This window comes from Urocitellus parryii, chromosome 4, assembly GCF_045843805.1.
Source record: "Urocitellus parryii isolate mUroPar1 chromosome 4, mUroPar1.hap1, whole genome shotgun sequence".
NCBI lineage: Eukaryota > Metazoa > Chordata > Mammalia > Rodentia > Sciuridae > Urocitellus > Urocitellus parryii.
The window spans coordinates 105726849-105752235 of record NC_135534.1 but is presented as its reverse complement, the minus strand read 5'-3'; the positions used below and the strand labels follow the sequence as shown (position 1 = coordinate 105752235).

Here is a 25387-nt window from a genome sequence, read left to right as displayed (position 1 = left end):
AAAATGAAAAGAGATGATTTTATTCAATAAAGGGCAAATTGATTATTGAAAAGTTTTTAATGTAAGTAGTAATTTTGTAATGTAACTGAAAATGGCAAATTTATATTTATCTAATTTGTAAGGCTGAAAAATAATGGTAATGGTTAACATCAGTTATTGGAAATATAGGCTATCTTACAATTTGGGAGTATAAATTGATCTCTGTTGTGGGCAGTTTGGCATTATATCTCAGTATTATAAATGTATATTTTCAAGAATTTTTCCTGAAGAAATAATTGGTAAGTACAAGACTAGATAGATAGATATAGATATATGGATATATGGTTATTTACTAAATGGTATATAGTGCTGAAAAAATCAGATTACTCTAAATCAATAAATTGGCTAATACATTGGGCTTTGATCTGAATGGAATTCCATGTAGCCATTAAAGAGTAAAGATGATTGGTGTTCACTTCTATGATGAGATCTCCATGTACATACTGAATGTAAAGGTAACAACTAGCAAGAATGAGATTACTTAAAAGATCATACAGATTTTTGTCAGAATTTTATATATAATTATCTCTTTAATTGGTACTTTTTTTATATTGCACAACTGTTAAAAATTGTCATTTTATCATTATAACAGTATCACCTGAGTCTCCTGTTCTAGATTAGAGGCATTTCTACTAGTATTTATTGTGGATTGTCCTCAGACAGGATGTATGTCCCCTATTGGAGCAAATGATTTAGGAAGCTGTAGCTCACCCAGTGTAGAAGTGCAGTAAAGGGGTTTTTTTTTAGCTGTCTTGAGGTAAAATGGAAATAGAAAGCCTAAAACACATCCTTGTGTCTTTTTATATTACTCCCGTCTCTATAACAGTGTTTATGTTAAAGCCTTTACAGTCCTTTTGGTCCAAACTAAAATTAATGAGAATAATGTTTCTAAATCTTGTTGTAGTGCATGTGGTGATTGCTACCCCTGGCAGAATCCTGGATCTTATCAAGAAAGGAGTAGCAAAGGTTGATCATGTCCAGATGATAGTATTGGATGAGGTAATGTCTCCATTTAGAAAGATATTTTTCTGTACAATTCTATGCTTTGCTTATAATTTCCAGTGAAACAGCAAAGTCTGTTTCTGTTTATGACCTAATAACATGACTAATCAAGTTTAAACTGGTTTGCTTATAAAAAAACATGTTTATCTTCCAAGGTAGTAGATGATGGGCATTTATAGGAATTCAGTCTCTTTTTCCCTTAGGGATACCAGATAAGTTTTTTTGTTTTTGTTTTAAGCAGTTGGACACAGTACCTTTAAGATGAGAAATTACTGAATAACCTCAAAGCCAAGTTGATTATAATACTGTCTGTAAATCCCATTAATCTTTAATGCTTTGTATTGGTTTTTTTTTTTTTTTTTTTTTTGGTTACATGTATTATCTGAATAGGTTATAAGTGCCTTTTAAGAACTTACTCAACTTTCTATCACTGGAATCCCTATAGTGTTTTATAAATGTAGAATATCAGTGTTAAATGTTCTGGCATAGTTAGTTTTCCCATTTGGATTGTGTGGTAAGAAGATAACCCAGCTTAATAGATGTGGAAACCAAGGTTCAAGATGATTGAGTAATATCCCAACACAGCTAATGAATAAAAAAGGAGACATTTCAACCCAGATGGTTTGACTCTAGAACCTACATTTTAAGTATAGGTTTTAAATATATATTTTATACTACCCTTTTAATGGGAATCCCCTGAAAAATTCTGTCATGGGGATGGGGGGTGGCTTCAGTCTAGAATTTTTTTCTTTTTCCTAAAAAAATAGGGATTATAGACTTTTCCCTTTCTGGATCAGTGGGAGTTTGTCTTGGTGCCATTGTACTCTGTGCAGTGTTGGAGTGAACTTATTTATAACCAGGAATGTTCCATGGGTGTTTTTGTTGGATTATGCTTTATTCTTTGTCTACACTACACATTAACCAACGACGTTATACATTAATTCATTGTCTTAAAAATTGTCTTCTCTTTGTACTATAGGCGGATAAGTTGCTGTCGCAGGATTTTGTGCAGATAATGGAGGATATTATTCTCACGCTACCTAAAAACAGGCAGATTTTACTATATTCTGCTACTTTCCCTCTTAGTGTACAAAAGTTCATGGTAAGTGTAAATCTGTACTTGTAATCAGTGCCATTCTGTTGCCTTGTATGCTTTTACCCATAGTTACATCTTAGAGTATATACTTTACACTGATTATTTCAAGTTTTTGGCTTTTTGAGTTAAAGAGAGAAAAATACTGCTTTTTTTTTAAGTGTGTTTCTTCTTATTTTCAGAATTCCCATTTGCAGAAACCCTATGAGATAAACCTGATGGAGGAACTAACTCTGAAGGGAGTAACCCAGTACTACGCATATGTAACTGAGCGCCAAAAAGTACACTGCCTCAACACACTTTTTTCCAGGGTAAGTAGTAGATTTCTGTTGCTGAATATTTTCTATCATTTAATCCCAGTAAAAAAGTTATATGAATTTTACTTTGATCTTCAGTAAATAGCAGTTTTAGTTGTTGACCTGAAGTTGAAACTTTATAATCAAGACAGACACTTTTAGTCTACAATAATGTAACCTTACTTATAGTTATCCTTATTATTCACAGTCTGTTTATGAATTTGCCTGGTCACTAAAATTATTTATAGCTCCAAAATCAATGCTGAATATACTTTCATGATCATTTGAATTATGCAGGTTGGCCATAAATTGACTTACTTGACATGTACATGTCCCAACTAAAGGTCTGGGAAGATGACACTCTGCTTTCTTGTTTTAGCTCTCATACTGTAAATCAATGTCTGTTTGGAACTCCTAATGCCGTATTTATCAAATTTTTGTGTTTTTTCTTTTTATATATATATATATATATATATTTTTTTTTTTTTTTTTAGTTGTAGTTGGACTCAATATCTTTTTTATTTTTATGTGGCAATGAATATCGAGCCCAGGGCTTCGCACATGTTAGGCAAGCACTCTACTGCTGAGCAACAACCTCAGCCCCAAATTTTTGTGTTTTTTATTGTTTTGTTTTCGTGTTGATGATTCACTATTTCACATGGCCCCTTCACATAGTGCTGAAGAGTTTGCTCACTGCTCCTAAACACAAGACTAATTTGCCTTGTAGAGAAAATGTAGGTTGGAAAAGCTTTTGGCAGTCATGAGTTATAATCATTATATAATTATCTGCAATTATGAAATAAACAAAACATTTACAGTTTTTATAACTTTCCATCTGATATCATAAGATTCCAAATTTTAGGCCTTTTTAAAATTTTTTGGTACCGGATTGGACACAGGTGCATTTAACTACTGAGCCACATCCCCAGCCCTTGTTTCTTAATATATTTTATGGCAGGGGGTGGGGGGTGCTTGTTGAGTTGCTTAGGTAATCTGCCATCATGCTGGCATTTTTCTTCTTTGCTAGTTACTAGCAAAACAAATGAAAGTCTTTGCTTTTCTTTCTCATACTAATTAATTTTTTCTGTACTCAGCTTCAGATAAACCAGTCGATCATTTTCTGTAACTCTTCTCAGCGAGTTGAATTGCTAGCCAAGAAGATTTCTCAACTGGGTTATTCCTGCTTCTATATCCATGCTAAAATGAGGCAGGTGAGTATAAAGTGGACTTGAACAGATTTACAAAAATAATCTTAATTATTTCTTGGATTTTATTTTATTCATTTCTAAAGATTGAACCTGGGGTGCTTTACCACTGAACAATATCCCCAGTCCTTTTTATTTTATTTTGAGACAGGGTCCTGTCAAATTGCCCAGGCTGTCCTTGATATTGCAATCCCGCCTCTGCCTCTTGAGTTGCTGGGATTATAGGCATGTACCAATGTACTGGGCTGGGTTTGGTGGTTTTTATTGTTGTTGTTTTTTAATTTATTTTTTAGTTGTGGTTGGACACAACACCTTTATTTCACTTGTTTATTTTTTTTATGTGGTGCTGAGGTTCGAACCCAGGGTCTTGCACGTGCGAGGTGAGCGTTCTACCGCTGAGCCACAACTCCAGCCCCATGGGCTGTTTTGTTTTAATATGCCTCCAAATGCCCTGGATTTAAGAATAGACTATTCTTCACTGAGGGTATAGCTCAGTGGCAATGAAAGGCCCTGGGTTCAATCTTCAGCACCAGGAGGAGAGAAAAATAGTATTGTTCTTTAGTAGCAAAGGCCCCTTCATTATAACACTCCCTAAGGTTCAGTTATCTAAAAATAAAAAGGGGTAATGGTATACTCATACCTTAGAAGGTGCAAAAAGATTGAGAATAATGTGTGAGTAAGTGTATTCTAAGCTATCAGGCATGATACAGAAGTGAAATTTTATTCCTTTTTCCTAGGTAAGCTCTAGATGTGCATTGTTGCATACAATAACCACTAGCCATATATGATGATTTAAATTAGTGGGCTGGGGTTGTTGCTCAGCGGTAGAGCGCTCACTTAGCACATGCGAGGCCCTGGGTTCGATTCTCAGCACCACATAAAAATAAAAATTAGTTAAAGTGAAAATTAAAAATTAGGGGCTGAGGTTGTGGCTCAGGGTTAGAGCGCTCCCGCTTGAGCCACATCCCCAGCTCCCACAGGAAATTAAATATTACCACATGTGAGGCCCTAGGTTTGATCCTCAGCACCACATAAAAATAAATAAAGATATGGAATCCAACTACAACTAAAAAATATATATATTAAAATAAAGGAGGGGCTGGGGTTGTGGCTCAGTGGTAGAGTGCTTGCCTCGAATATGTGAGACCCTGGGTTTGATCCTCAGCACCACATAAAAACAAACAAACAAAATAAAGATATTGTACCCATGTATAACTAAAAAATTCTTTTAAAAAGGGCTGGGGCTATAGCTCAGTGGTAGAGCGCCTGCCTCACACTCATGAGGCACTGGGTTCGATCCTCAGCACCACATAAAAATAAATTTATTTTTTAAGGAAAATTAAAAATTAGTTTCTTAGACAAATTAGCAATATTGCAGGGGCTCAGTCAGCTACCTATGGCTAGTGACTTTCATATTGGAGAGTAATGAAGAACATTTCCTTTATTACAGGAAGCTCTGGTCTAGATTTTTAACTTATTGTTATAATTTCCTCTTATCTGCGGAGGTACCAAGATCCTCAGTGGATGCCTGAAACTTCATAAAACCATTCTAAATACTGTTTTTTCTATATATTACACACTTAGAGATTAGTCATGGTGATAGATTAGTAATGGTAATAAAATGGAATAATTATGCAGTAGACTATAATGTCATGTTACTGATGCCTCTCAAAATATCTTACTAAACTCACCCTTCTTATGAAGTGAGGTGATTAAATGAAATGAGGTAAATCACTTAGGCATTATGAGTGATGCAACTTTAGGCTATTACATAAGAGTTGCTTGAATATAGGCACTATGACATGACAGTTGATCTGATAACTGAGATAGCGAAGTGATGTGGGTAGTGTATACAGTAGTATGTGCAGTGTGGATATATGGACAAAGGGATTGTTCATGTCCCAGACAGAATGGTGCAAGATTTCATCACTCTTCAAAAGGGTGTGCAATTTAAAACTTACAATTGAATTTCTGGGGTTTCTTATCCATTTAATATTTTGGGTTTATTTTGCTACATGAAGAAAAACAAGCTGAAAAGGCAGGTAGACAGTCAAGTCAGACAAAGCAAATGGATTTAGTACCCTTCCATCTCTACTCTTGGAATCTTATTGATATGAGATTAATATTGGTAACAGACTATGGAAAGCAAAACAAAGGATAAGACTGAACTACTGTATATGGTCCCCAAACTGATAGGTCCCCCCCCCCCCCATGAAAGTTAGTATAGACTGATTAAGACATTAAATTTGGTTTTGAAGGGACCTTAATGTCATGGGCTAGGGATGTAGGTCAGTGGTAGAGTGCTTACCTAGCATGTGCAAGGTCCTGGGTTTGATCCTCCATACCACAAATGAAAGAGAAAATAAAGCTTAATGTCATGGATCATTTTGGTATAAAGAACTGATTGAATCGAAGTGTATTGGTGCATGCCTATAATTCTAAGGATCCAGAAATCTGAGACAAGAGGACCACAAGTTCAAGAGCAACCTTGGCAACTTAGCAAGATCCTTTCTCAAAATTAAAAGGTTTGGGCTGTAGCTCACTAGTAGAATGTCCCTGGGTTCAGTCCCCAGTACCACAGGAAATTTTTTTTAAAGAGAGAATTTTAATATTTATTTTTTAGTTCTCGGCAGACACAACATCTTTGTTTGTATGTGGTGCTGAGGATCGAACCCGGGCCACATGCATGCCAGGCGAGCACGCTACCGCTTGAGCCACATCCCCAGCTCCCACAGGAAATTAAATATTAAAAAAGAACTGACTGGTTAGGAGACACAATGACCAAAAATTTGTGCTGTGTATTAGTTTTAATTAAATGGAGTGCTTTTCTTCCTAGGAACATCGAAATCGTGTGTTTCATGATTTCCGAAATGGCTTATGCCGCAATCTTGTTTGCACTGGTAAGTATTTTTTTATGTTTCTTTTACCTATTGTGTTTTTTCCCCATACTTCTGTTTGCTTTTTTATGTATCATACAATGTAGCTTGTAATGTAGACCAGCATAGCCTACTACCACTTTGAGAATTTCTGAAATTTAAGAATGAACCTTAGTTAACCCCCAAAGTTGGGCTCCTTATCTGAATCTGCAGAATACTTTTCTGATATCTATCTATTTATTTATTTTTGTTCTTTTTTGTTATACATGACAGTAAATTTTATTTTGACTATTATATATGCACAGAATATAATTTCCCATTTTTCGGGTGAGCACACGCTCTACCACTGGTCATGTATTTATATATAAACATAGGAAATTTTGTCTGATTCATTCTACTGTTTTTGCCATTCCCATCCTCTCATCCTTCTACCCCACTGGCACTCACCTGTCTCTTAAATTATTTTTGGAATTTGTGTTTTGTTGTTTGTTGGTGTTTTTTTTAACATTTATTTTTTAGTTGTAGTTGGACACAATACCTTTATTCTCTGTGTATTTATTTTTATGTGGTGCTGAGGATCGAACCCAGGGCCTCGCACTTGCTAGGCAAGTGCTCTACCGCTGAACCACAATCCCAGCCCCAATAATTTGTTTTTTGAGTAGTTTTAGCATACAGGAATGCGCTAACACAAAATGAATACTAAGAAATTCCTTATGTTTTTAAAAAAGAAATTAACATGTGTTTTTGAAGTTGTCTTTTTGTTTTTCCTCAGAAACAGACTAGTCTATTTTGGTTTATTTTGCTACATGAAGAAAAATAAACTGAAAAGACAGGTAGACAGTCAAGTCAGACAAAGCAAATGGATTCAGTACCCTTCCATCTCTACACTTGGAATCTTATTGGTATGAGATTAATAATCTAGTGTATATTGCCAGGCGCATTGGCTCACGCCTATAATCCCAGTGGCTCGGGAGGATGAGGCAGGAGGATCACTAGTATCAGCAACAGTTAAGGCGCTAAGCAACTCAGACCCTGTCTCTAAATAAAATACAAAAATAGGGCTGGGTGCCCCTGAGTTCAATCCCTTGTACCAAAAAAAAAAAAAAGAAGAAAAGAAAAGAAAAGAAAAAAACTAAAATGGAGAACTTGGAATTTGAGAGATATACACAGAAGAATACACTAATTTGTACAATAATTGATTAAATTTTGCATATGTATACACTCAAACAACAATCACTCAGATAAAGATTTAGAATATTTAAAAATCTGGATTTTCATAAAAATGCTGTTCTAGAAATAAACTTCAATATTTTTCTCCCAGAATATTAAATTGTGGTGATTGACAAAAAGAAAGAAAGTGATTATAAAACATCTTGCATATTTATAGTGTCTTTGCCTTACATCTGAAAGGACAATTGATTGAGCTAGGAATTAATCCTCAAATGGCAACTTGACCTTTAAGTATACTTAAAATATAAGTAACCTGATTTAATGGAAAAGATATTAGACTCCTTGAGTTTAGAGATTAGTTTTGTTTTTTTCCTTTAAACTTCTAATTGTGACCTGGGGCGAGTCCTATTTTCTCTTGTTCTGTCTCAGAATTTATAGAGAAATGGTACCAATTGCCGTCAGACATTCCCTTATTAAAGAGTGAATTAGTGAATTACTCTTTTTTTTTTTTTTTTGGTACTGAGGATTGAACCCAGTGGTACTCAATCACTGAGCCACATCCCCAGCCCTTTTTTATATTTTATTTAGAGACAGGGTCTCACTGAGTTGCTAAGACTGGCTTTGAATTTGCAATCCTCTTGCTTCAGCCTCCAGAGCCACTGGGATTACAGGTGCCTGGCAGTTTTTCTTTATTTTAGAAAAGGAATTTGAGACTGAGAAGCCATGGATTCAATCTCTAGTTCCCAAAAATAAAATAGTAAAAGTTCTTAGCATTTGCACATTGAAAAGAATTGTTACACTGGTTAGTTGGTTTTATTTTTAATAGTTAAATTACATGGTTGCCCTCAGATAAGGTTTTGGAGTGCTAATACTTTCTCCTTTCTGTTTTTTCAGGATAGTGTGTAATATGTCATTAAACAAGTTCTACATAACACATAGGTGTGAAATGTATAAACATTTAAATTTTACCCTTTCTTCAGGGAGCAGTGATTTAATCAGACACAAAAAGACAAACAGCTTTAAGGCAAGGCTTCCACACTTTTTCTTTAAAGTGCCAGGTAGTAAATATTTTAGACTCTACACAATATGGTGTCTGTTACAAGTAATCTCAACTCTGTCATTATAGCTCAAAAGCAGCCTTAGTACATAAATCAAAGGGCGTAATTTTATTGCAGTCAAACTTTATTTACAAAAAAATATTAGTTGGGCTAGATTCAAAAGAGAGGAAAAAGTGATGAGCAAGTATGAAGTACAAATAGTAGGAAATCGTAAGTGTTCATTGGAATGCACAGTAAATTAGCTGTGAGGTGATTTGAGAAGAGATGTAATTTTAATTAGCTTTATAACCTGGGTAAGTTTTAGACCTGCAGAAGGAGAAATTTTTAAGTTAGGTGACTGGAATTTTTTAAATAAATGATCCATAGAAGGCCTAGAAGGTAAGTTTGAGAAAGAACAAGTGAATGAGTTTGGTAGAAATGTATTAGATAATTAAATTAGGACCAACTTGGGGACCTCAACTGTCAATTTAGATTTTATCTAATAACGATTTTTTTGGTTAGGGGTTGGGTGCCAGAGGTTGAACTACGGGGCACTCAACCACTGAGCTACATCCCCAGCCCTGTTTTGTATTTATTTTTTATTTTGAAACAGGGTCTAGCTAAGTTACCAAGCCTGGCCCCAAACTTGCCATCCCCTTGACTCAGCCTTCCAAGTACCTGGGATTAAAGACATGTGACACCATGCTCAGCTGTCATGGAGCCGATAGGAACAAGTAAATCTAGCTATTATTTCTATCTAGGTCTCCTCCACCCACAGAATTTGAACTAGCATAGTAATTATGGGACTAGAAAGGAATAGAAGGAATTTTACCCATTAACTTACTTCAAGTCTGTTGTAAATTATTTAGCAGAGTGGAATGAATGCTAAACAAAACATGCTGATTAGTAAAATTATCTCTTTTTGAAGTAAAGTATAAATCTTAAATGCTAGAAAATAGACTAAAGGAAATTACTGTTTACTCCTGAGGCTTCTTTATGAATTTAATATACCAGTCATCACGGTCGTGTTCCTGCATTTGTGCAATTACCTTAGGCCATTATTTAAAACTCACTTTCAGGGGCTGGGGATATAGCTCAGTTGATAGAGCACTTGCCTAGCATGTGAAAATCCCTGGGTTCAATCCGTAGGACCACCAAAAAACCCACAAAACTTTATAGGAATGGAAAAGGGTAATTTGTGAGTTGTAATCACGAAAGGTATTATCAGTAATTTGCAAGTGCATGTTAATAACTGAAATTTTAAAACTTAGGTTACAAGAAATGTGTTTAAGGGGCTGGGAATGTGGCTCAAGCGGTAGCGCGCTCACCTGGCATGCGTGTGGCCCAGGTTCGATCCTCAGCACCACATACAAACAAAGATGTTGAGTCTGCCGGAAAAAAAAACTAAATAAATAATTTAAAAAAAAAGAAATGTGTTTAAAATATGGTGTCAAGAAGAAGCTTGTTTAAATTAAAAGGTATAATAGAAATTAATCTTTTTATTTGTTTTTTAAAGATCTGTTTACCCGAGGTATTGATATACAAGCTGTGAATGTGGTAATAAATTTTGACTTCCCAAAGCTGGCAGAGACCTATCTTCATCGTATTGGAAGATCAGGTGAGGAAGAGAAAGAGGATGGTTTGTGGGAGTTGGTTTTTGAGAAGAGTAATTACTAAAGTTTTGTTCCTTTATGGAACAGTATAAGGGTCGAGTATCTAACAGTGAATTTACACTAATTCAATCATTTGATTAAAACTCCAGTTTCTAATTCTTAAGTAATTTATTAAGAGTTAAAATGACTACTTAAAATGAAATTATGCGAAATTTTGACTCATTGGATGGTGCTGTATGTGACTATACTATTCAGTGTGTGTGTTTTGGCAATTTTTGATGATGTGAGCATCTATTTTGTCACTTGAAGAAGGTAAAATAAAATACAGTTGTTTCTCAGTATCCATGTGGTCTTGGTTCTAGTATTTCCTATGAATATCAAAATCTGGGTGCTCAAGTTCAAGTCTCTTGTATAAATGGCATGGTATTTGGCACAGAACCTATGCACGTTGTCCCAGTATACTTAGAAATTTTCCTTAACTTGTTTATAATACCTGATACAATGGAAGTAGTAGTTATACTATAGTATTTAGGGAATAATGGCCAAAAAAGGTCTGTACACACTCAGTGTAATTAGACTTTTTTCCATATATTTTCGATCCGTGGTTGGTTGTATCCGCAGATGTGGAACCTATAGATGCAGAAGGCCAACTGTACTATTTTGGACTGAGATCTGAAGATAACCTGGTAATGAGGAGATCATAAAAAATGTTTTCTTACGCTAGACTGGCACTGAACGTAGATATTAATTCTTTGTGTTTTTGCCAGGTTAAAGACTTATACCTATGTATGTATTATCATATTTAACTTTTTTTTTTTAGGTCGCTTTGGTCATCTTGGCTTAGCCATCAACTTGATCACATATGATGATCGTTTCAACCTGAAAAGTATTGAGGAGCAGCTGGGAACAGAAATTAAACCTATTCCAAGCAACATTGACAAGAGCCTATATGTGGCAGAATACCACAGCGAGCCTGTAGAAGATGAGAAACCTTAACAAGCATGTATGTACTTAACAATAGTGAAGTGAGCAGAACTTTTAAATGTAAAGGAAAGAAATAAGAGTCTTTTTTTCCTAGGGGAAATTTGGTGTGCCACCATGTATAATTGCAAATAGGGTTAAAAAAAAAAATTAACATAAATGGCAAAAAGCAGACATTGCTTGGGTGAGGTAGTAATATCATTAGAGAATATATTAGTGATATTCTGGAATGTAGCTTCCTGATGAATGTAATAGCAGTACTTAACACACATTTGGATTCCAAAAATAAAGTTTAAAAAAAATTATGTATTTAGTTTAACAGTTATAAAGATGGCTTTTTAAAATGCCCACTCTGATTTCCTGAAGAGCTATCTTTTTTTATCTTTATCCAATTTAATTTGACAATAATTTCAAAGTCATAGTAAGCATATTAATATAGCTTAAAGAATTCTCAAATTATTCTTTTCACTTTAACTTTTTCCCTAAGTTAAATATCAATGCAAAACCCTTAGACGAACAAAACTACAAATATTTGTTAGTACTTTGGCATACTATTCAATTCATTTAAATCAATATTTTTTGAGTTGTCGATAGACCTTTATTTTATTTATTTATTTTTATGTGGTGCTGAGAATTGAACTCATTGCCTCACACTTGGTGAGCAAGCACTCCACCACTGAGCTACAACCTCAGCCTTTAAATAAGCATTTTTTTTTCTTTGATGTAATTGTTACTAATGAGGGCTGCAACATGGACTTTCAGGATCTCATTCTGTCTCAAGAATAGCTAGGAGGAGTTCATTAATTGTACCCAGTGGATATTCGGATATATATTTTCTCTCTCTCTTTCTCTCTGTGTGTGTATGTGTGTGTGTGTGTGTGTGTGTGTGTGTGTGTATACACACACACACACATATACACCTGTATTTTATTTATTTTTATATGGTGCTGAGGATTGAACCCATTGCCTAGCACATGTTAGGCGAGAGCTCTACTGCTGAGCCACAACCCTGTCCCCCACCCCCAGTGGATTCTACAGTAAACAAAAATTCAGTAGAAACTACTAGACAGAGATTTGGAATGAGAATTGTGAAATGTATATATCCTAGCTTTCACAAATGTTAATTTTAGATTTCTCCACTCTTTCTGTAGGCTTTGACAAAACTACAGAACGCTCCTTTGGATCTGTGACACATCGTTTTTTGGGGGGTGCTCTTCTCTTTGTGGGTTTTTCATCTTCTTTTATTTTGGAGCTATGAAGACTTAAAAGAGCTCAGACATTTTTCTTTTCTTAACTGGTGAAGAGGGAAAAAACTGAAAAGAAGGAATATACCTTTTTTGTTCCACTGGTTTGCACTGTGTGCTGACTGAACATTAGTTGCACTAACTGCTGGTTTTTTAAAAAAAAATGTTTTTTGGGGGAAAGGGGACAAGGAAGGAGGAAAAAGAAGAGAAGGGGAGAAACCCTAAAAAGAGAAGAATCTTGAACACACAAGCTTGTCTACAATTTCAAAATTCTCCAACAGCTGACTCTTCAAGTGCATTTCAACTTCTCCCTAATTGCTCATCCGTTTTTTAAGCCTGAAGAGCTTATTACTTATTTGTGCGAAGTGCCTTATGCTATAAGACCATTCAGAATATCATCTTTTAGACGCAGCCCGAGGAATCCACGATTTTTCTTCCTTTCTTTTTTCTTTCTTTTTTTATTTTTTAAATTTTTTTTATTTTTATTTTTTTGTCTTTCCATTTTGGTTTCAAGTTGAAGTCTCTCTCTCCCCTTTTTACCTAGTACCAAAACCCAGGGCTGAAAGATGAAACTTACTAGTAATGTTAAACACCATTTTCTTTTACTTTATGAGGAGGAGTTGATATGCAACTGCAGTTCATCCGCACTGTAAATACATGTATTTAAAAAAAAAAAAAACAATCCCAAGTAAAAATTTCTTCTGGGCTGAGTAGATACAACATCATCGCTCCCAAAGGAAAGAGCAGTCTATCATTGCAGGAGCCATATGACAAGCCTTTGTGCTCTATAGCAGAACACTAAAGACTGGTTTACATACGCCTCCATTAGCAGTATGGCACTTGATGTGTAGACATGATGTCGGAGCCTTGACCCTCTTTCCTCTGTGGCAAAGTGTGTCCCATAGAAAATTGGGTGTGTATACTTGTAAAAACTTTGTAAATAAGTTTTTTTCTGGGTTCATATATATATATATATAATATATATATATATACATATATATATATTATTTTTTTTCTTTGATGAAGGTTGCTGGGATTAAGGGGATTAGAGTGATTATGGGAGCAGCTAAAGATGAGAGGGGCTCAGTTTTCTGCAACACTAAATTCTAAAAAGGAGTACTTTGGCCTCTACTGTAGAAACCAGACATCTGTTGGGACCCTGTGTTAGAAAAGGGACCCAGAGGTCTGGAATGCACTGTTTGCTGCCACACTGTCACATAGTACATTTGGACTAGTCTTCACCAGAGAGCAAGAAAATTTCAAAAATCTAATTAAAAGTGATTTTTTTTTTTTTTTTTTGAGAAGCTCTCTGATTTTGCTTCTTCCTTTATAAAAGTTTGAGGAACTTTTTCAAACTCTGCAAAAGGGGGCAAAGATTAATCTGTGCAGTGTGGGAATTACATTAAGTAGCAGTGTCTTTGAGCAGAATATGTATAAAGCATGGATTTGCATTTCAGAATATTAGCCAGTATCAGCTTTGGTAATGTTAGCAGTTCTGGAGCTTAATTTTTCTGTGGATCATCTCCTGTAGTGTATAAATGCGTTGCCCTCTGCCCACCTTGATAAATAAACTTCTGCAGAAATGGGCAACCCCTGAGAGCTGTTAACTTCCATGCTACAGAAAGCTGCTTGCTATCCTCTTGTGTTGTGACAAGAATCGTTACGTCATTTTGCATTGTAAATTGCTGGCAAATGCTTTACAGTCAGTAGTGTTGCTTTAAATTGCGCCCCTCCCAACATGCTTGATGTTTGGCCTGATCTCCAGGCAAAAGGAGTGAGATGAATCAAAACCAGTGAACTTTTTTTTTAAAAAATGTTTTTAATTCCCTTTTAACCCAGTGTACTAGGTCAATCAGGAGGCATCTTGGGGAGGAAAAAAAGCAAAAAACAAAAATTTTTTAAAAATTGATTTCTATCTTCCATTGTTTTTCAAACCCCTAAAATATTACAGATAAATCCTGCATATGCTTTCATGCTCAGTTCATCTGGAGAAAGAAATCAGTTAATTGAAGTTGCTTTTTTGACTCTGCCTAATTCTAAGGAAAACTATCTGAGACTTGCCCCAAATTGCTTGGGGATCAAAATCCTGCAGATGCCTCCTGATCAGACAGCCCTAACTCCTTAACAGCTGTAGCAAGAGCTGCACAGTACAAACCCAAAAAGAGCAAGCGCCTTTATTTGGCATCCAAGTCACATATGCCCTATCTAGTCAACATTGGGTAATAAATAAAAACCCTATATTAAGGAAGTAACTTTTTTCCAAGGGGGAGGGAACTTTAAAGTTTTCATCTTCTGACCAACATATCTTGGCCTTGTACTGATGCAGCTCTCTTATATCCCCCTCCTGCTGCCGCCGCCTCTGGCAAGATAAGAGGGATCATTCATGTAGAACAAGAAAGGAGTATAAATGCAATTTTGTGTCTTGCCAGAGAGCCTGTGGGTAACTAAACAAAAAGCAGTCTTCTTTGTCAATCTTAGACTGCTGGCCGGTGCCACATGCCTGTGGGTCCCTCTTAAAGCACAGACTTAAATTGAAAGTATTACTGAAGTACAGCCTCTGTTGAGGAAGTGGCACTTAAAACTATCTGGGACACCACAATTGGACACTGTCTTTTAGACAGGCAGCTGTCTAGTTTTGGTGCTTGACTTGAATAGGAATTATTAAATGGAAAGATGCTCTAAAGACTAGGTCAAATCCTAGTCCTTTATTTTTTTTATTTTTTTTTAATCCCTTATAAGGAGCATTGTTACTATTGGAAATTGTCTTCAGATTCTTTCCAGTTTTTGTTTTGTTTTTGTTTTTTCAGTAATGGTTATTTTTCTTCCTAGTGGTTCATTTGGATGATAACTAGGCCCTGTTTTTATTATTAAAACTACATCCAATTCGTGGTTTAGCTTTCTGGTCACGTAGTAGTGTAGGGGGTTATGGATCATTTATTACACACCTTGCTGCCTCTGAGCCTGTTTTGTTTTTCTCTTGTGTTCTAAAATGAAACTTTCTTGCCTTTCCCTTCGGTGTGGAATAAGTTTATCCTAAAATGATCTTTGAAGGAAAGAAGTAAGGGAGAGGAAAACCAAAATATATTTCCAAATTATTTTCAAGTTGGTCCAAAAGGTTGGGGTGGGTGGGTGGGAGGGTGGTTAATTAGTATTTGTTTTCAGAATGAGATGGGAGCATCTTTCCTCTGCTTTGTGTTTTATACCATCATGCTTGGTTAAAACAAGACAACTCAGCACAAAGCCTTGAGTGTAAATTTTTGGAATTAAGACATCTCATTCTGATCATTTGGTTTAATTTTTTTTCTTTTTTTCTTTTTTTTTTTTTTTAATGTGGGTGGGAGGGGAGGGTACTGTGTCCCAAAGGGGAGGGTGTCTGCACTAAGGATTTAGAAACACTTTGGAAGCTCATAACCTCATCAGAAACTGCCTTTAGCCACACTCCTGACCTTCTAGATGAGTAACAAAAAGATGAAATAAGTTCTTGGGAATGAAGCCATGTTATTTTAATTTGCTGCGTTTTCCAGTGTTCTATGTATCTTTATAGTTGTTATTGTGGAATCATTTTCTTGCCAAATATCTGTCAAGCAAAATTATTGGCCTTGTGGGAGCTGAAGTCAGTCAGCTTTTTGGTGAACTTAATGTGCACTGGTGAGCTTGTGTAGTTCTGCTTTATATTCATAAAGATGGGTTCTTTTTTTTTTTTTTTTTTTTTTAACTCCCAAAGAAAAGCTATTCTCTCTGATCTGAAAACTCATCTTTGGGGTAAAGAGTTAAGTGTCCAAAGGTTTTAACTGTTCTTGAGGTCAGAGGGAGCTAGCCTGGAACCTGGACTCTGCCCCTCCACAGCTGACAGATTCCAACAGAAGTGTATTTAAATTCTCCAGTAGACAATGCTGGGCAGGGCAAGGGAGGGGGTAGGGCTGGGTTATTAAGATACAGGCTACTGTATTTTAACCAGTGATTGTCGGGGAGGGGTGCCTGGACAAAACAAAGTCACTTCCCTTTTTTTTGAAACAAAACAAACTTGGAAAAAAAAAAATTTGGTAAAAAGCGGGAGAAAATTCTAGTGTCCCTAGCCACAAGGGACCAGTTCCACTGAGAAGTGAACAGTGGAAACTCAAATTTGAAAACATTTGGGGAAAGGGAAAATTGGCTTTCTGTTAATTGGCAAGTGTTCCAGTGGGACTGTTTTTGATGGGATGTGTTATGTTGTATGTACCCGTATATAGACCAGAGTCTCAATTGAGTTTATAAGGTTCAGAAAAGATGGTTGGTAAAAATCTTGATTTTTGTTAATTTATCTCAATAAAAGCCCACTGGAACTCCAGTTGTGTGTGTGCTGTATATCCTTGATAGCAGGCTGCGTGTCTCAGTCTGAGAACATTTTACTTAAGTAATTCATATGGTGAAGCAGTCAGATGTTTTCAACAGTATTTCTGTGAGTCCCGATGACTAAAATCTGAGTGTTCATCTATCCTAGATAGTGTCCCGCCATACGATTACAATCTTCATAGCCTAAATAGAGAACCCAGTAATCAGCTGGGAAGGAGGGAGATGTCCACAATGTCAAGGGATTATGTCATTACCTCCCAAAATTATTCTCAGGCATAAAGCCAAGCACACCCACAAAAACTGTTAAGAGAACTATAGAACACTGATGAAAGAAATCAGAAGACCTAAATAAAGAAATTCAGACACGAAGCTTCTCACACAGACCTTACCACCCCTCCCTTCAATAGATAATGTAAATATTTACGATATATGTTGAAAACCACAAAATATGAAAGAAATCAGACCTAAATGAATGGAGAGAGCAGTAATGGTCATGGATTGGGAAGATACTAAGGTGAGGTTAAGTTTGATCTGTATAGTTTGCATTCCCAATCAATCCCAGCAGGCTTTTTTGTAGATTTCCACAAGCTGATTCTAAACTTTTATATGGGAAGGCAAGTTGTGCCTTAACTTGTAAAAGCAGGAAATTGGAAGACTATAGTAGTCAAAATGAGTGTTAATGGGTATTGGCAAAAGAATAGACCTGTATGAGAATGGAACAAAATAGATGCAAACAATTGAAAGATTTTTCTTCCCTGCTGTACTGGGAATTTAACTCAAGGGCACTCTACCACTGCCCTACCATGGTGGGGGTGCATTTTTAGTTTTTCATCTTTTATGTGGGGCTGACCTTGAACTTGGAATCCTACGCCTTAACCTCCTGAGTTGCTGAGGTTAACGTGTGAAACTGGTGTGTGCGACTGCTACATGTTATTTAAACAATTGCAGTATACCCCTGTTTTTTTTTAAAAAATGAAGACCTAAAGATATTAAACAAAAACTTGGGAAAACAATCTGTGACCTTGGTTGGGTTCTGCAGAAAGCAGAACATGCTCTTATAATTTAGTTCCAGTAAATTCAGAATTCAAAGAGATTGTCCATGAGAAAGCTTGTACATGAGAAAGTCAAATTGGGTGACCTGCCTTCAAACTGAGTTCTTTGACTAGGAAACATTTTAGACTATGAAGTCACATAAGGGGACATGCCACCAGTCTTTCTAAGGTGAAAGGAGAATCGACATGAAAATCACTTAGGATTATTGTACAGGCTGGTATAAGGTCAGATTTCCTTGGAAACAGTTCCTAGATGTGTCTATATTTTCCATTCTGATTACACTAATCACAAGATATATCTATTTGCCTTCCCAAGTCTGTTCTCATCTCAGTCTCTAGAATTGACCTGTATGAATCATGTTAACATTTCTTCTATTCCCTGGCTTCCATTTTTTTTGCTGGCCAGGGGCTCTCTGTGGAAATTGAAGGGAAGAGTAAGGTCCTTTGCGTCCCTAGTTAAGAGTTAGTGTCCCTCCAGTTCCCTACCTATAAGATTATCTCTGGCTGCTTTGTCCCTCAGCTCTGATAGGATCTACATGACCCTATCCCTCATTTTCTGTCCACTGTCCTCCCCTTGTTAGGTTCTGCTACACTTATTACTTTCTAAATAGATTGTGTATAATAAGCTTGGTTGCAAGTGTGTCATCTTTTTCTGGTTGGAACTCAAATTGACAGAGTAATTGGTACTAGAAGTGACCCCAGGAAACACTTGGAAAATGAAATTCTGGGGTTGAGTTAGTCATATCTGATGAGCTCAGTGATATCTTTATGAGGGCTGGTGGAGGAACAGAGGATAGAACCTGACTAATTCACTGCAAATGATGGTATCACAATTCAGATTTTGACTGGGGGTATCATGGAATGAAATGCAGGTAAAAGGAAAGACACGGGGAAATGGGGCTGTGGTGATTATTACAGCGACAATAGGTCCTCAGGCACTTACAGAATCAGAAAATTAAACATGCAATCAACATTCAAAGACAAAAAGGCTTCCTTGGGAGTTTGAAGGGCCCTCATCTTGAGCTAATTGATTACCATGTCCCTAGGACTGAAATAAACAGCAGCCTAGGAAAGCTTTACTTCATCTGTATAAACAGATCTAGACATCATAGAGGGAATTGACAACCTCAGCAACTGACCGAATCCACAAATGAATTCCCTGGCCCACAGAAATAAGAAACAATTTGACAGAAAATGCTAAAAGGAAGCAACTAGAACTGCCTCTATCAAAGTAGTAAACCAACAACAATACCACATTCTCTGAAAAGATTGAATAGACTAGTGCTATCAACAAAGACTCAAAAGATGCAGAATTGGTGGTTCCCACCAAATCTCTATTTAATTCGTATATTTGGTTTGTGCAGAAGAGACTAGGAGACTGACAGATTATCAAAAAAATCAGGAGGTGACTTCAACTGCTGTTCCAGATGTTTGCTTTGGTAGAGCAAATCAATATGTCCCCTGCCACCTGTTCACAGCTGTTGTAGTGAAAGCCTTTTTTCTTCAGACTTGATAGTAATAACTGTCAAAAGCAGTTTTGTTTCAGCTGACGGGACCAGTGATACAACTTTATTGTCCTATTACTCCTCTAATCACCTCTGAATGCTAAAGATTATCATGCAGGTACACTGTATTATGGAAATACAGAGCAGGATGTACCATTTGCCCTGGATACTTTACTAAAACTCAAGCATATAGTAGGATAGGACTTGGTCATGTTGCAAATATCCCATTCTATGTGAAAGACAAATTGCTGTATCTTAAGAAAGAGGTTTTTGAGTGTTTGGTAGCATTAGATACTTTGAGTGTGTTAACTTGAACCTGTTCACTGGGAAATCTGACTTGCTTTGCAACACATCTAGGTGTTATCACAGGTAGTTCTGACATTAGGGGTCTTCTGATCCAGCAGAGCCAATAATCTTAAAGTATCTGGCAGATAGGGATGATTTATGGAGATTTTGCTATACCCCTTTAGGTGAATGACTGCACAGAACTTGAGGGTTTTTAAAGAAAAGTTATTCCATCCTCTGTAATATTATTTCCCTTTTGAAAAACAGCTCTAGTTTGCCACCAAGACCTTAGTAGGTAGAGCCTGACTATGAGACCACTGAGAATCACCAAGTTAATATGTAACCTGAGCTGCCCATCATGAACCAAGTGTTGCCTGGCTCACCACACCAAGGCAACTCTGGGCTCTACTGGCTCAGAGATGTTAGTTCCCAAGAGAGGAATATCTCCACCAAGGAGCTCAGCAGTGGTTCCACTGATTGGAAATTGAGACTGTCACCTGCCTACTTTGAGCTTCTCAAGCTAATAAACCAACAGGCGAAGAACGACTTTGTGGTGATTAATTCTGATTTGAATCGTGGACTAACTTTATAACTACATTAAGAGAATAAAGAAGATCATGTCTGTGATGCAGATCCTGCAGCGTGACTGTATAATGTGATAAAAGTTAATGGAAAATAGCCAGGCACGATGGTGGTGCACACCTGTGATCCCAGCTGTCAGGAGGCTGAGGCAGGAGTAAGAAGGAAGTAGTAAACACCATTCATAACTACACAATCAGTGGCAAGAGATGAGAACCATTATAGTTCGGAGTATTTCTTCCTTATTTATTAACCATTTCTTCTCGTTCTCCCTCCTCACATTCTCCACCATCTGAGAGAAAACTATTAATAGAGATTAACCATCTTACACAAAGGGGATTTTGACCCAATTAGAAAAGCCTTGAACATCATCTGAAGATAAAGTGACATATATAAATTGGTGTCCTCTTCTAGGGAGAGGTTTAGCATGTGTTTGACTTTTTGATAGATAGTGGAGAACATTCTTCAGGAGCATGATTTTGCTATTGTCTTGTTTGGAAATTAAACATGGCTTTAAAAGAGATGTGATTGGCCATGTGGTGGTGTGTGCCGGTGATCCCAATGACTAGGGAAGCTGGAGCAGGAAGATCACAAGTTTGAGGTCAGCCTGGGCAACTTAGTAAGACCGGGTCTCAAAATTTAAAATGGGGAATGGGGCTGGGGATGTAACTCAGTGCATTTGATCCTGGATTCAATTCCTAGTATAGCTAGAGATGGGTGTGGGGTGGGAGGTATGATTAATGCCAGGTTAGCAAGTGGTAGAATATGATGGTTTTGTAACTTGCCCACATAGCTAATGTGGAACTGCATTTCCTAAAATCTCCTGTCCTATAAAGTTCTACTCTGATGGATTTGTAGTTTGCCAACTTGACTAAGCTAAAACTACTTTCCCCAGAATCCTCTTCCCTCTTTGTTTCTGGATCAGAGTTGGCCAAAAGAAAATTTGCAAAAGCTTTGAGAATTTGTGGGAAATCAAAATATGTCACCCCCAAAATATGTCACTTTGGCACAACAAGTCTTTTGAGCTGGAATAGGAATCCAACAGGAATCAAGAAATGCAGAAAGCAGAGCCTGAGAACTTCCTTATCGGACTAAAAGCAGAAACTTCTGCAAAGCGAGGGCTGAGGGCTGCCTAGAGGACACACCACCAGTAGAATAGATTTAAAGGGAGCCTTGAGGCATTCAGTGGGACTCTCCCACAGCTCCCCACACCCCAAGCCATGGGGTATGGCCCTGAATATCAGCAGCCATGTTTCAAGGACCCAACGGCAGCTGGTGACATCCTGATGAGGAGGATGAAGACGGTAGGTAGAACAGGCCTGTCTGCCAGTCTAGAGCACTCTCAATCCTCAGGGGTTACCACCAGCATGCTCCCCTGTAGCACATAAACCCCATATTCTTCTGTCTCTCCAGTCTTGGGAGCAGCAGTTTGTCCTGGGTGCTAATGCTCAGACCTCTCCCTTATGTATCCAAATATCCATAAGCTTAAATAGGTAACCATATTGTGGCATACCTGTGTAATGGAACACCAGTCAGCAATAAAAATGGATGAACTATTGACACATGAAATAATATGAATGAATCTTAGAATAACTGTGATGAGTGAAAGAAGAAGAAAAGAATACATACATTCCCTATAAAAGTCAAATTCTGGAAAATATAAATTGACTCATAGTGACAGGAAGTGAATCACTGGTTGCCCAGGAGATAGGAGGAAGTAGATGATTGTTAACGTGCATGAGGAAGTTTCTGGGTGTGAGGGATGTTTGTTATCTTGATAGTGAGGATGGTTTTATATTGAAACTAATAAAATTGCAACCTTAAATGTGTGCAGTTTATTTTTATTTTTTTTAAAGAGAGAGAGAGAATTTCTTTAATATTTATTTTTTAGTTTTTCGGTGGACACAACATCTTTGTTTGTATGTGGTGCTGAGGATCGAACCCGGGCCGCACGCATGCCAGGCGAGCACGCTACCGCTTGAGCCACATCCCCAGCCCGCAGTTTATTTTTTAACAATTATTCTTTAATGAAGTTGTAAAGAAAAATACCTAAAGCAGGATTTCTGGTTTGGCATATAAGGAGCCTGGAAGTTGCCACACTGTCCTAGCAAGTGAAAAGCTGAACAGACTGAAAAAATAACTCGTCTTGAATCCATAAGAGAAGTGAGGACACAGGATGAACTGCTGCCTCCAAACTGGAGAGACAGGCAGAAGCCAGGATCCCAGCTTACCCAGAAGACACACAAGCAGAAACCACATTCGTTTTTTTTTTTTTTCTTACATACATGACAATAGTGGAATGCATTACAATCATAATTATCCATTCACAACACCATTTTTGTAACTCTGTATATAAAGTATGTTCACTCCAAATTATGCCATTATACATGAGCTGTCTTATTATTATTTTTTGCATTACAATTCTTAATACACCTTTATACCACAATTTATCTGATTGTATATAAGGTATGTTGACACTAAATTCACATCTTCATACATGTAATTTGTGGAAACCACATTCTTGTTCATGTTCATAAATCAGTAAACTCAGTGTTGTCAAGATGTCAGTCGGTCCCAAACTGAGCTTTAGATTCAGTGCAATCTCAGTCAAGATCCCAGGAAAAGTTGTTTTGTGGATATTGACAACATGATTCTAAAGTTTATATGGAGAGGCCAAAGACCCAGAACAGCCAACACAGTATTGAAGAACAAAGTTGGAGGACTGACACTGTCTCACTTCAAGACTTGATATAAAGCTACAGTAATTGAGCCAGGCATGGTGGCAAATGCCTGTAATCCCAGCAGCTCGGGAGGTGAAGGCAGGAGGATCTCAAGTTCAAAGCCAGCCTCAGCAATTTAGCAAGTGCTAAGCAACTCACTGTGACCCTGTCTAAAAATTAAAAAAAAAAATACAAAAATAAAGCTGGGGATGTGACTCAGTGGTTGAGTGTCCCTGAGTTCAATCCCTGGTACCCTCCCCCCCCAAAAAAAAAGCTACAGTAATCAAGGCAGAATGGTATTAGTTAAAGAATAACTGGGGATGTAGCTCAGTGGTCAAGTCCTAGGCTTGTTCCCCAGAACTGGAGAAAAAAATTAGAAAAATAGCTCAATGGAACAGAATAGAGAGCCCAGAAATAGACCCACATAAATACAGTCAACTGATCTTTGACCAAAGAGCAAAAGTAGTAATACAGCAAAAATTCCAGCCGTGCATACAAGAAAACAAATCTAGACACAGACTTTACATCCTTCACAAACTGAAATCAAAATGGAGCATAGACCTACATATAAAACACTGAGAAAAAAGCATGTTCCTGGGTTTTGTGATGACTTTTTAGTTTCACCACAGTTCTAATTCATGAAAGAAACAATTGTTAGCTGGGCTTTATTGAATTAAAAACTGTTCTGCAAAAGCAAATGTTAAGAGCATGAAAAGACAAGCCACAGACTGAGAAAATATTTGTAAAAGACACACCTGATAAAGATCTGCCATCCAAAACACACAGAGATCTCTTAAAACTCAACAGTAAGAGAGTGAAAACCTGATTTTAAAATGGGCCAAAGAACTTAACAGACACCTCACCAAAGAGCTATACAGATGGCAAAGAAACGTGAAAAGATGCTTCACATCAAATTAAAACAACAGTAAGGGTCGGGTTTGGTGCTCAGTGGTAAAGTGCTTAACTAGCATGTGTGAGGCCCTGGGTTCGATCCTCAGACCACATAAAAAGACAAATAAACAAAATAAAGGTATTGTGTCTATCTACAACTAAAAAATAATAATAATAAGATACCACTACACACCTTTTGGACTGACCAAAATCCCAAACACTGACAATACCAAATGCTCCAAGAATGTGGAACAACAGGGACGCTCACTGATTGCTGGTGGAAATGTAAGATAGTACAGCCATTTTGGAAGACAGTCTGGCAGTTTCTCACAAGATAATCATACTTGGACCCCCAGTTCAACAATAGTACTCCTTGTTGTTCACCCAAATTAACTAAAGACACGTTCATTCAAAAGCCTGTGTTTATAGCTTTCTTTATAGCTGTCAAAACCTGGAAGCTACCAAGATGTCCTCCTTCAGAAGATGATGGATAAAGAAACTGATACATCTAGACAATGGACTGGATGAAGAGAAAATAGACAAGATAGACAATAGACAAGTCAGTGCTAAAGAGAAATGGGCTATCAATTCATTAAAGAACCAGAGGGAGCTTAAATGCATTTTACTAAGTGAAAGAAACCTATCGGAAAAGGCTACTTACTGAAAGATTCCAACTATGTGACATTCTGGAAAAGGCAAAATTGGAGACATTAAAAAGATCAGTGGCTGCTAGGAGTTAGCAGAGAAGAAAGGATGAATAAAATGAAGCACAGAGAATATTTAGGACAATGAAGTTACTCTGTATGTTACTATAATGGTGGATCCACATTATTATATATTTGTCATAGAATATATAATACCAATGTAAACTATGGACTTGGAGTGATTATGATGATGCAGATTCATCAATTGTGACAAATGTATCATTCTTGTGGAAGGTGTCTTTGGGTTTCTCTAGGTGTTTGTTTTGGTTTTTGGTGCTGGAGATGAAACCCAGAGCCTTGCACACGCAAGGCAAGTGTTCTACCACTGAGCTCCACCCCCAGCCCTCCAGGAGTTTGTTCTAAACAAATAAAGACATAGGCAGAAAGGTGTTCTCTCCAGCACTGTTTGTAATAGAAAAGGGAAAGAAGGAATGAATTTAAATGTCTGTATCATCTATTTCATGTTCAGTAATAAGTACTTACATAAATTATAGTCATCCGCACAGTGGAATGCAATGAGGATTAACATTGTATCGTAGTAAAATACACACAATGATGTAGGGAAAAAAAAACTGTGGTAGACAGATCTTGGCCCCCACTGCCTGGTGTTCACACCTGTGTAATCCCTCCTCAGGTTGGGACCTGACTCACTTCTGGCCAACAGACTATGGAAGGGTGAAATTGCTTTACAGATGTCATTGAGGTCCCAGGTCAGTTGGTTCTGAAGTGATCCAAAGGAGGATTTCTGTGGGCAGGCCTCAGA

The 25387-nt window shown here is 37.0% G+C and overlaps 1 protein-coding gene across 4 annotated transcripts in view; it reads left to right on the top strand.

Moving 5' to 3' along the window:
* Ddx6 (DEAD-box helicase 6) overlaps nt 1-14314 on the top strand; it is a 28876-nt gene extending 14562 nt beyond the window's left edge. For all 4 annotated transcript variants that reach the window (XM_026396323.2, XM_077796949.1, XM_026396322.2 and 1 more), the window contains 8 exons: nt 944-1038; nt 2021-2143; nt 2317-2445; nt 3525-3641; nt 6472-6535; nt 10235-10336; nt 11152-11334; nt 12464-14314. In XM_026396323.2, coding sequence (XP_026252108.1) covers nt 944-1038; nt 2021-2143; nt 2317-2445; nt 3525-3641; nt 6472-6535; nt 10235-10336; nt 11152-11327 — 806 coding nt within the window. In that variant the 3' untranslated portion in view covers nt 11328-11334; nt 12464-14314. The remainder of the gene's footprint in view (nt 1-943; nt 1039-2020; nt 2144-2316; nt 2446-3524; nt 3642-6471; nt 6536-10234; nt 10337-11151; nt 11335-12463) is intronic.
* The last annotated feature ends 11073 nt before the right edge of the window (nt 14315-25387 follow it).